This window comes from Diceros bicornis, chromosome 2 (genome assembly GCF_020826845.1).
Source record: "Diceros bicornis minor isolate mBicDic1 chromosome 2, mDicBic1.mat.cur, whole genome shotgun sequence".
In the NCBI taxonomy this organism is placed as follows: Eukaryota; Metazoa; Chordata; class Mammalia; order Perissodactyla; family Rhinocerotidae; genus Diceros; species Diceros bicornis.
The window spans coordinates 12951096-12964164 of NC_080741.1; the positions used below are offsets into that span (position 1 = coordinate 12951096).

General features: G+C 44.9%; 1 protein-coding gene across 1 annotated transcript in view; it reads right to left on the reverse strand.

The window, feature by feature from the left end:
* The window catches only part of CLSTN2 (calsyntenin 2), a 577645-nt gene that overhangs the window by 22808 nt on the left and 541768 nt on the right, over positions 1-13069 (reverse strand). Inside the window, exon 9 of the mRNA XM_058551984.1 lies at positions 10150-10312. Within this exon, the coding sequence (XP_058407967.1) occupies positions 10150-10312 (163 nt within the window). The remainder of the gene's footprint in view (positions 1-10149; positions 10313-13069) is intronic.

Below are 13069 nucleotides of genomic sequence, written 5' to 3' on the forward strand. Positions count from 1 at the left end.
GCCCAGTCTAGAGGAGGCTGAGAGACAGCCCACGGTGGTCCATCATCTAGCCCCCCTCAACTGCTCACTCAGCAGCTCCATCCTCAAAGACCAAACTTTGCAACTCTCTTGGCTGTGAAAACATTTTCCTACACACTATTTTCTCTCAGCAAAACATTCATCTTCTATATTTTTGACTCAGAATCCCAGATCTGTGATGCCTTCCATTTATTAGTGACGCACCTCCAGGAAATCAATTCAATTAGCATTTTGCACTAGGAGGCCAGCATAAAATTTGAAATATATTTGCACTCAGGGGTGGTTGTGATGCAGGATTTTAAAAAATAATAGATACGTTGAAAATCTCTTTCATTTTAACATCTAGGGTATCTGCATACACCACATGGCTCCTCTGTTAACATTTAGACATACACATGCTCATGAATTATTTTAAGAAAAAATATAACCTGATTTCTAACACAAAGAACCTTTTCTAAATGTTTGCGAACATGATTTTGGATTCCTGAGGCGAGATCTGCACACATTGTTAAAGCGTTTGCTGTATGCCTAGCCTTCTGTGAGAATCAGTTAATTATGAGATGTGGCCCATGCTCTCCAGGTGCTTACATTTAGTTGGGAGAATAAAGTATAGACACTGGGAAAGTAAAATAAAAATATAAGAGTAAATTGTCAGTATAATAGATGTTCTAAGACAGTGCATGATTAATTTCCAAACAAAAGATATAGATAATGTGTCCAACAGATCAGAGGGGAAAAATAATTATTTGCTAGATCCTTAAAACATGGCAAATGCTGGGGCTGGTCCGGTCATGTAGTGTGTTCTGCTTTGGCAGCCCTGGGTTCAGGGGTTTGGATCTCAGGCGTGGACGTACGCATGCTCATCAAGCCACTCTGTGGTCGCGTCCCATATATAAAATAGAGGAAGATGGGCACAGATGTCAGCTCAGGGCCAATCTCCCTCACCAAAAAAAACCCCACAAAAAACATAGCAAGTGCTTTCACGTGCTATTCTATTCAATACTAAAGTGGCAGGACCGTACTTTTGAGATCTCAGTCTCTAGCCTTTTAATTTCTCCTATCTTACCCTCCACTGAAACATATCCCTGGTTTGTGCTCATGGCCACAAGGAGGGTTGTGACAGGGAGAAGAGCAGGCTGGGCTTGAAGCTGAGTCTCTTCTCTATTTCGTTTCCAGAAGGCTAAACCCTTAGGAGGGTGGGGAAGATCTGGGTATGAATTAACATTTGGGGAAAAAGAGAGGAAGGAAATATGGCTTCCGCCAGACTAGGATATGATACACCAGACTGGGGGGTGGCAGGGAGGGGCAGAGGGGGACAAGACAACAGAGACGCAGAGTGAGGGCCCCTGAAGCCTGCCACCTGGGCTGAGCCCTGGAAAGGGTGTGTAATGTTGGGAGGGAATGCCAGCCTGGCACATTTGGACAGATGGACAGATGGACTGCGGATGGTCTTACAGAGAGCATGAGAAGCAGCAGAGATATTTCTGTGCCCCTAAGGAAGGCAAAGAAATACTGAGAGAGCTGCCAGTCCTGAAGGACCACTAGTGACTGGGGAGCAGAGAGGTGAGGACCATTTCAGCGGACACCTGCGTGGAAAGATGACCGGAGGCCCCTCAACACCATATATATGCCCCTGAAAGCAGCCTGCACCCTAAGGAAATGGGAGAATTCCAAATGTGCCAAGGTTAAATCTCCCCCAGGCAGATGGAATAGGGGTTTGAAATAAAACTAAGATGGATGTGGAAAAAATAAGTTTTTCTTTGTAAATTCAGATTTTACCTGCTAAACTTACAACTCCTTTTGCAGATGATGTTTTCGAAGTTAGATAACTTTCTCAAGGCCACACAGCCAGACATTAGTGAAGCCTAGATTCAAACTCAGGTCTTGCTTGTTCCCAAGCCTCTGATGAGCGCCAAAAATGAGATGTGGCTGGGAGGGTTCAAGAAGGATTTCTGGGAGGATGTAATAATTGGGTTGCTTCATAAAGACGGGGACAGGTTGGGACTGACACCACACGGGTGGGGAATGTCCAATTATACTGGGTTCTGTGGACACTGAATGAATTCAGCAGCAACTCCCAATGATTTGTGTCAAGTTTGCTGGGAAACACAGCTGTCTTGAAAAATAGTAGTATTTGGCAAACGTGATTTAACGTAGCCTGTGTTATTCTGAGCCAGCGTTTGCATTGGGAATGAATTCCTACTCAACTCTCTTTCAACTGAGGGGTGGGGCCCACCCACTATAAACATAGCTTTCGAATCACTAATGTTCATTTTCCTTTTAGTATGCGTACAAGATCTGTGTTGTATGAATGTACTAAGTCTCCTCTTTTTGCAAAGTGGGTGCAGGATGCTGTTGGTCTTTTCTTTCCTGCTGTCATTCCCGCAGCCATTTAGTGGGAGAAATACGTGGAAAGGAGTGGGGGCCACGTTCCCTCTAGCTTGAGTTGAATGCTGCTCTGTGTATGGCTTGCGGATGGGACGCCCCTCAATGGACACAATTTCATGGATGGTTGGGTATCCATTTTGAGCAACACAAACGGTGAGACTCTCTGAAATCTTGTTTTCTCTCATTTCCTCATTTCAATGATGGAGACACCCAGAGAATACAAAGACTGAGTCAAGTGTGTAATAGACTCCCACAAGCTGCAGCTTTAGAACTGTCCACACCACCCAGGGGGTGCCACTGTAGGTTGCAGGTGACTTGTGGACACAGATGATCTGCCATCATGGCTGGTCAAGACACATTCTCAGCATGCTTTCTCAACCCTTCAGTTTTTATGTATCCATCTCTCTAGCCTTTCCAGCAACCATTTATATGGCATGTTCCAAGTGAGCAAAATATACGACTTGTGGATGACTCCAAAAGTCAGCTCTCTGGGGTTGGGGACCTAAATCCACGGGGTTGGAAGGGCCCTCATACATCACCCAGTATATCTCCTTCATTCCCTAGATGAAGAACTGAGGAGCACGAAGGCAAGACACTGTTTCCAAAGACCCAGAGCAGATAAGCAGCAGCAGCGAGGGTCTGGAACTCTCCTCTTCTGACTCCAAATTCAGCCCTCCTCACACTAAACCATGAGACCTGATGGGCCTGCAGTTATCTTCAGGCCTCAGCTTGACTTTGTCTGATCTGTGGGAAAAATGTCCAGGAAGTTTGGGCAAATGATTTGACCCCAGATTCCAGAATCCTCTGGTCTCCTCTACTTGTCCATGAACACCATCTGGCTTTACATGTCCCCAGAAACAGAGATGGTGTAGCAGCTTAATTAAGGGTAAGGGCTCTGGTAGCACAAGCGTGGGTACAAATCTAGGCTCTATGTGACCCTTAGAAAGGCACTTGTCCTCTCTAAGTCTCAGTTTCCTCGTCTCCACAATGCAGATCATCATCATACCCACGCCATAGGGTTGTGAAAGTTGAAGCTCAGCACAGTGTAGGAACTCAAAAATGGCCTGTCCTAGTGGCAGCAAGACCCAAGAACTCCAAGATGAGATTACGTCACGTGAGTTTTCTCGGTCTCTCTTTTCAGTGGCCTTTCTTTTTTCTCCCCTCTGGTATGTCTCTCAGAGAAGCTAAAATGATACCGTTTTTGCTTTAAGACCCTTGTCAAATTTTCTAATTAATATAGTCTTCAAAATAAGATACAAAGTTAGAATTATAACTCAGTTGTACCGTGTTTCCAGATATGAATCACTGAATTTTAAAGCTGTGTCATCTTTAAACCAATAAACCCTTATGTAAAGTTAACTCCAGGCACTAGGACAATCATTTCTTGATTTTTCAATACAGACAGTATTAAGACAATATTAGAGACGCTCTGTCATTAATCCCCGTGTGTCAGACCATGAACCACACAGCTTTGTCAAAATAGCCACTAAAATGGATGCAATTCAGCCAACATTAATTATTGACTTTCTCTAGGTCCTGGATAGGGGGAAGGAGGAGGGGAGGAGAATCTGTGAGAGCAGACAGTCCTTGCCTTCTGCAAACTCATGACCTAGCAGGGGATGGAGACCTGCATTAATAATTCCAATGAGATGTTCCCTAAAGAGTACTCCAGGAACACTATTTCACAAAGAGTGACTTTCATGGAGAAATAACATTGGGAAACATGGTTTAAATAATATCAAGCAGGTTACTTTATTGGTGGGCTTTTGAGAGCTTTTAATAAGCTAATGTGCATTGTGACTCTCCAACATTGTAGTGTGGGAATGGTTTATGTGGTTTCCCAAACTTGACCTTGGCCTCCTTGTGGAAGGGGCATCCTGTGGGACTGGAGCTTTGTGAGCCCTCCTTGGGAAATGCCACCTGAACGTAAGGCAGACTAGGCTAGCACGTGCCTCTGTCTTCCAGCAGCAGAGACCCTAGGGATGCAGAATAATTTCAACACAGACTTTATTAAGAGAATTTGAACTAAATTAGACCAAGCTTATTAAGCGAAGGCATGTACTCCAAGTCTGTGCACTAATTTTAGTGTCTGGCAGAAAAACGATGTGGAAACGTACACCAGATCTCAGGACTACATTTGGCTCTAATTCTCCTCTATCTGAGGACCATATGCTGTTGATTACTGCAACTCTCAGGGTTATTTCTGCCTTTTATCCCTTTTTTGATCATTCCTATTCTTTGCCTTGGCTCCTCGTGAAAGCTACAATGGGGGTTCTGTATCTCCCCCTTAACAGGTTCTTATTTTTGGAACCATCGCCTTCTCTACCTTCTGCTGCTTTATTGTTAAGTAGGAAGTAGGACTCAGCAAGACCGGGAACTAGGGGAGAAGGCCCTCCTCATCTGGGACCAGGCAAAGCTGGATACTCTGGGAAGGCCAAGGTCCAGAACACTGGAGGAGAGTCTCCAGCAGAGGGAGGGATGAGGGGGTCCCTGGGGACAGAGCACAGGTAGGGAAGCCTGTGATGAGACCCACCAGGAATAGACGAGGCTCAGGCAGGGAGCAGGATGGTAGCCTCCTGAGTGAACTAGAACTGTGCTTCTTCAAACACGCTTAGCCATTTCGTTAAATGAACTCTTGCCCAGTTGTCATACAAAAAACGTAAAACAGAGCTGTGCTCATTGTAGTGTTAGGCGAGAGGTGCCCTGGAGTGTCACCTGCTGGGGCATTTCTCTATAACCCCGGGGGTCTCTAAGGCCCTGGTCTGGCACAGTCAGCAGCCTTCCTCACTCACTCCCTTGGACAGAGGCTTACAGTACCTGGGTGGGTGGGCCCAGTTTAGAGGTCCAGGAGAGAAACAGATGCGAGTATACAATGCTTATTACTTACGAATGGAACTTAAATTTTGTTGTAAGAAATGGAAGGAGTAGGAAATCTAAGGAAAAGGAAAAATTAATTAGTCTTTTAAGGATCTTCTCCCATGGCATGACCCAGAGGGAGATAAGGAATCTGGTATTTGTCTACAGGCAGCAGTGTCTGAGTCAGCAGAGTCTGAGCTGGGCCAGGGGAGAGGGTCTGATTCCACTCTGTAAACACTGTGACACTGAGCACAGCAGTGGTGGCAAGGTGGTGTGCACTGGCCACCCAGAAAGGAGGACTCTTTTGTGATGTGAGGTCCATCCTGACTGCAAAGCCTTTCTCTACAATTAATATACACCACATGCTCTAGGCCCTACTGGCTACATTTCTTAATGTAAATGAAGTCTCAATTTTTTTGTTGCGTAATTACTGGAAAAAATACCAAGGAAAATGAAGTTCCACTGATTACTTCGGCTCTCAGATTCACTACCAGGCCATGGTAGGCTAATTGGGGCTGCAGAGCACTGCCCAGCAACAGCGCAGGAGCCAGTTCCTGGAGCGCCTGACAGGCAGCTGCTATCAAATTATTTTCTATTCCCATTGTTAAACTCCAATTGGACATTTCACAAACAGGACCTAGTTCCCTTGCTAACCTCAAAACACCTGAAAAACTCCCCACAATTGCAGGCCCAAAGGCAATTCAAGTTCCGCACAGAGGCTTCTAATGTGTATAGAAGCAGACTCTGGAAGGTGTAGAAATACACTGAGAGAAGGGCTGCATCGTAGCCCATTAATTTTGCAGCACCCTGTCCTATTGAAAGATCTTTTGATGTGTCCTTCCAAGACAAAAACGTGGCTCCAAGGAGGATATAAGTATCCATGGGGCTCCAAGCTCCTTAACAAGGCAGAATGGTGTCCTATGGTCTGGTCTCTACCCCTCTTCCCAGCCTCTTCCCCACTCATTCTGGTCCATGTGCATTCCAGGGGTAGGGAGCCCTGCACATGCCTGTGTCAAGCTTCCCTGCACAGCATCTGCTGCTGCCTTCCTTATCTTCCTACTGAACTCTTACTTGTCTTATAAAGCCCGATTTTAAAGATTTTTAAGGATTTTCCCTTATGCTGAAAATTCACCAATGGACTCTCATTCCTCTCAGAGAAGATACCCAAATCTCCAGGGCCCAGAAAACTGCATGGTCAGATTCCTGCCTACATCACAAGCCCCATCTTCCAATACTCGTCTTCTGACTGACTATTCTCCAGCCTCACTCACCTTCTGTCTGACTTATAGATGGATCTGGGAGGGGAGAGTCTGTGTGTGAGGGCTAGTCCTGGGGAAGAGTCAGTGCATGCAAGGAGCTGCGGGGAAGCTGGAATCACAGAAGCCAGAGCGGACCAAAGTCTTGCAGACTGTCTGCCATGTTGGGTTTAGGTGCAAGGAGCAGAGAAGGGGGTGGGGGAGGGGACTAGCAGATGCTTTCAAACTTACATGTTCATTCAGATGAAACAGGCCAAGCACACTCCAAGTGCCCAATGGAGTGAGCTAAATATTATAACAATCCTGTGTGGTACATATTATTCTAGTTTTGTGCATAAGAAAATAGGAGCTCAGGGAAGTTAGGGATTCTGCTGGGTCCACATAGCTAGTAAGAGGCAGGGCTGGGATTCGACTCAAATTCCAAAAGCCTAATTCTTTTTCCTTATTCTGTGAAGGGTCCCTTCAGGGAGTATATAGTAAGAGATTAGCAAAGGACATGCAGAGTTCCTGTGGATTTTTGATTCCAGAGTCATCAAACGTCTCAGAAGGTAAAGCGATTACAGCGTTTGTATCAATACACATCAGCTCCCGGGCTTTCCCAAACACATAATTACATCAACAAAATGATCAACTAACACTAGGGGCAATGAACCACAGTGAAAAGAGAACTAGCTTTGAGCACTTGCTGTCGGGCAGATTTGGCTGGGTGACTTTGGGTAAGCTACTTTGCCTCTCAGAGCCTCGGTTTCCTCATCTACAAGTTGGAACCAATAACACTTTCTCACAGGACTATAAACACACCATGTATGTAAGCAGCCTTCCTGCAACACTAGCTATTAAAATTTCCACCAGGAAATGATAATAAGTCACTTCCACTTACGTTAATTGGCTAAAGCAAGTCACATGACCCCACCAACTCCAACAAAGAATGGTCCTAGCATCTATCTCGGGAGGGGGCAGAGATACTCGGTGAACACCCTAGTGGTCATTCTTTCTACCACATTCTTTGAAAATAAATATATACTTTGGTTTAATGTTTGAAAAGCATTTCTATAGAATAGCTTTCAAATAAATTGTAATCAGATACAGTAGTAGAGCTGTTATTTATGGAGTGACAATGTCCTCTTCAGATGTGACCCAGGAGGAAAGTGGAGAATTAAACACCTTCCAGAGAATGGAGTCAAGGTCCACAAAGATACCCCCACCCTAGGATAGGGGCCCTTACAGCATCTGCCCAGAGGGATTTCAGAATTGCTATGGACCAAAGACTGCTGTATTTCTCCAATTCTTCCTCTTTCTTAGTGGAGGTGTTTTTTGGTTATTCTCTCTCATTCCACTGTTGCATACTGTGTGTGTGTGTGTGTGTCTGTGTGTTTAGAGGATGATGACTGTGGTGGCAGCAAATAATTCTTCTTATTAGTGTATAGGTCTCCTGATCAAGTGGAGCCACATCTGGGCCTGGTATAGAGCCTCCTATGCATCTCACTCTGATGAAGACATCACCAGGAATCACTCAGAGAGCCTGGATATTGAGCTTGGAGGCAGTAACAGGTAGGACTTTTGGGTTGTCTCATTTAGGGAAGCATGGGAATATTTTTATGTGGGAAGGACTGTCAAACAAATATCTGTTGACTAAGTGGACAGACTCTGGTGTTCATCAATGTTGTTCATAAAATATTTCCAGTTTTTCTTCCAGACACATTATAGATTTCACTTCCTTGCCCTGTTGGAGTTAGCTGTGGCCATATGAATAAATGTGAGCAAAAATGATTGGTGTCACTTGTAGGTGGGAGCTTTAAGCTTGCCCACAATTCACCCTGCTTTCTTGTCCTTCTTCTCAGCACCCAGCAATGTGGTTGCTCTGCCTGCTTAGGTTCCAGACTCAGGAAAAAGCAGACAAGAGCCCCCATTGATTTGCAGTAAATATGAAGTGAGAATTAATTTAAGTAACTGAGAATTGGGGCTTGCTTGTCATTGTAGCACAACTTAGCCTATTCTAACTGATTCAAAGAGATCATCTTAATTCTTTTAAAAGTCACTTTTTATTTTGGTGGGACTGTTTCCCTACCCAGTGGGCATGCAACTGGGCAGCAGTGGTTGTAGCTGGTCTCACAGAGTTGGGGGCAGGTTTCCATTGCAGGCTGGGGTGACAGGGATCCAGATGTGGTCTCTAGGGAAGAGTCATAGTAAGGTTCCTGGTCAGAACATGACTAGAGCCCTCTTCTCTTATGGGCAGCATCCAGGCTATGTTCCAAAATATCCACAGACTGGCTGTAGTGTCCGGCTGGGGCACTGAGCAACACAAGAGAGCCATCACTCTACCACAGCTGTGTTCAGTGACTAATGATTCCCGTGCAACCTCTGAGTCAGTGCCTTGCTATGCTAATTAGTTTCATGGACTCTTGCCAGATGACACAGGATTTCTGCAATACTGATGAAGGTCTCATCAAGTTCTATTGAAAGTTTAATGAACTTTTTACTCTCATGTGATGTATGTTGGACGCCAGGTAGGTGACCTCAGCTCAAAAATACATCCTCTTCCCTTGCCTCATTCATGCTTTATTTCCTTCCTGGGTTTTGTATCCCTAGTGCTCCCAGAGCTGCACTACGTCCACTTCTTTCCATCTTCTCTGGCATGGAGCTGCCCAGAACCCACTCTTTGTCCTAACCCAGAGGGGCCTATGTCTCTCCTAGTTCACTCCTTGGTCAGCTGGTCCTCTGAAGGCATATTCTTATACCATAGCCCACCTCTCCCCTCAGCCTCCACGGTGAATGGTCAATGTCACAAATATTAGTGACTTTCAAAGGATCGATCGACATGATGTTGGGTCATCTCAAATTACTAATCTGCTTATTTGGGGAGCATTTTTCTTCCCCTCTGCTCTCTCACTGGTACTTCAAAGACCCCAGCCCTTAAGGGAGCAAAAACAGACTCCAACAGTCCTGAGTGAGAGACAGAAAGGCTGCATGCATGCTGGGAGAGCTGGTTTCCTGCTTCCAAAAAAGAAATGAGCCTGAGTTTTGGGATTGGAGGAGAGGCAGCAGCAGAGGAAGGGAGCAGGGAGCAGAGACCTTCAAGTGGGAAGGAAACAAGGAGTCTCTGCCTTAGTGAGGAGGAAGGGGCTCAGAGATGAGCTGAACTTGAGAACGGCCTCCCATGGCCTCACACCTGTGGACAATCCACCCTCCACAGCCCTGCACATTTGTGAGTTCCCTGAACAGAGGGTCAGGGGCTTGGATAACTTGTATGGGGAGACAGGGAGATCCCTGGCTCCTGACCAATGTAGCACTCAACAGAGTCAACTGGCAATTTTGATATAAGATTTTACATTCAGCCCCAGTTTGAAACCAGACAAGTTTCCAGAACAATAAAAGACATTAGCGAATCAGAAGCAACCATGAAACTGCTCATGTTGATCTAAAATTAAAATCTGGTCTCAAGCTAAGGGCTTTATTATTACACAAGTTTAGTGTCTGGATTAATCCTTATTTTTATGTCCTATTTTATTAGCAAGGGATAGTAAATTTTCCTGGCTAATTCTCATACCACCTGCTTTTCCCTTTTCTCTATCAGTACCTTTAATGGACTGTACACAGATGGGCCAGAGGGAAAGGCTCGACTTAGGGTTACCTTGCCAACAAGCGCCGACTGTAAGTTGCATGGCTATGTGAGATGGATGAATGGGCCAATCATTGGTCACCAGGTATGGTTCATACGTTGCTCCATCCATGTATAAAGTAACCACAGGAAACTCCACATTGATGACATAGTAATGCCACTCTTTGTCACAAATCTAATGAAAAGAAAGAGAAGCAATACTTACAATTGAATATGCAATAAAACATCAAACAAGCTTTCATTCTAACTGTGAAAGGGGGAGAAGGTATTTTTGGGTCAACAATTTTTTACTGCAAAAAACTCAATGAACATAATGGTTGATATGCACTGAGTTATAGAAGCTCACAACAAACATGATGAAGCAAACCATGGGGTAGAGGAACACCTGAGAATCCAATTATCAGGCAAATAGTTGACTATGGGTAGAGTATCTTGGTCACATAATTACCAGCTGGCAAGTTCTTGGTAGACAAGTCGGGGTACCAGCTTAAATTTGCTTTGTATGAAATTTTTCTCAGTTCTTTAGTAGAGGAAAAAGTTAAATGGAAATTGCTTTTCTAAACTTGGTGATAGATAGAGCTATAAAAAGAAAGACTGAAAGGTAGAAATGAAGATAGAGAAGGGGAGAAGGAAGAGAAAGAGAAAGAAGAAGATAGAAGAGGAAAGAACTAGGAGTTAGAAAGTAGTAAGAGAGAAGGCAACGAACATGAGAAGATGAGGAAGGAGGAGATACAGAAGAATAGACAATTCCTCTGTCTCTATTTGAAGTCTTGCCCCCTGAGGAGCTGTTGTAATCTCATGCCCCCTTCAACTCAAGCGAAATACATTCTGAGAGAGATAGTCTTCCCAAGGAGTCTCAGCTTCATCCTACCTTGGAGTACTTGGGGAGGCAGAGAAGGACCACAAATGGTCCTCCTGGCCAGGACTTGGTGCAGAGCACTCTTACATTCACATCCCCTCACCTTTTGCACCCAAGACTTCTGGTCTTAGGGCTGGGAACCAAAACCTAATCTTAATGGATGGGTAGAGACGTTGAAGGCTAGGATAGAGTCACAATTCCTGACCTCAAGAGACTGAACTCCTACAGCAGGATCCAACATAGTAACCAAGACTGGCATGTCTTGGGAAGGGAGATAGGAAGCATAAAATGTGGCAAGGCTGCAGAATGATGCTCCCCTCCCTCCCATCCCCTAAGCAAGTGCCTTGGGAGTCACGTCAGACTATCTCTCCTCCACACTCCCTCTCCCTCTAATCCCTCTGCACCCTGTGGAGTCTACCTCTGAAATGCCTCTCATCTGCATCCTCTTGTCTACGTTGCCCCTGCCATCTGTGGCAGCAAAGACAGATGAGTTCTGCATGAAGGTGACCCCAAAGTGAGGGCATCAAAGCCCTCCCTACATCCCACTCTGGATTAAATGTGCAGTTTCTCATGAATAGATAACACCAACAGGGATGCTAAATGATCTTTTCCCTTTCATTTTGGAATAAGAAATTTTTCCTTAATGTTCTTTTTATATTGTCCTATCTCATGTTTCAGAAAATTGCTCCTTTTGAAGACCATTAGCCTGATAAAGCCTGATGAACATATTTAGGGGCCGTGGGAAGGTAGTCAGGAGGGGTCTAGGCAGATGTCTCCAAAATCCTGTTACACTCCACTGAGTGTAGAGCTCAGTACCTGTTACACCTCACTAGAGGTCCTAACTGGTTTACAGTCCCCTTCTGCTTGATGCCTGAGAACAGATGCTGGGCTGGGTGCAGGGCTCTTGGGCCAGGCCTGGGACTGGGGTGGGGCTGACCCAGGAGTGTAGAAGTGGCACAAAGGAAGACCTGGAAAGAGAGAGTCAGGGGTGATGGAAGAGTGGGGACTGAGGGGATTATCTGAATGAGGAAGCATCCAATCCAAGGAAGCCCAGTGCACCCTGGACTGGAGGTGTGCACTCAAGGATAGCCAGGCAGCATATTCCAGAACCTGGAATATGGTTCACACCCTGGGGATGTTCTCTCAGGCATTGGGAAACCTCTGGCCAGGCCCAGGGTGGGAAGGGAGTGGGTAGCAGTGCCATGACTCTGACCACACCTGTGCCCTTTGAAATGGAGGCAGAGCATGCGAGTCAACCAGGCAGCACTGGGGGCTCCTCTGTCTAGGCTGCCATGTTGAACCCATGTGCTGCTGACTCGACAGCACTCCACTTGCCCAAGCTGGATAGAGGATGATCCTCTGGCCCGCTTTCTTTCATAAAATTTATAGCGTTTTTGTAGGGCAACATAAGAAAATTCCAAGGAAGAAGTAACATAATTCCCTAACTCAACAGCAGCAGCAACCCCTCTCATCTTACAACCTTTTCCTCGGTGTTTTCTGAAGTGTGCTCCATTGCACGTCCCACAGAAAACAGTGACCCTCCACAGAAAACAGTGACCCTGTACACTGAGCCTCGTTTTTTTGGATTTCCCATGTCATTAGCATATCCAAGCCTCCCAGCAAGCCTCAAAGTACATGCCTGTAATAATTTTCCAACCTTGCTGAAAAATGGAACTTTTCTATTTATAGCATTCTTAGAAACATCCTCTGAAACAACAGCTGGAAAAGGTCTATTTGGATCACACCATATATAAAATTTGAAAGTTTAACAGCAGCAGTAAAATATCTTCACCAACTTCATTTTAGATGGCTGTATAATATGGATATACTATACTATACTTAAATATTCCCTTATTATCAGGTATTGATTATGTATCAGCAATAATAAATGATGCATTAATGAATTCCTTTGTACATAAATATTCATCCACATTTCTGATTATATCCTTGGGAAAGATTCCTGGAAATGGAGTTACTGGGCCAAAGGTTAGAAGTATTTTGAAAGCTCTTGACACATATTGTCAATTTTTTTTCTGAAAAAGCTTGTGCCTATTTATTCTCCTGCCCGCAGAG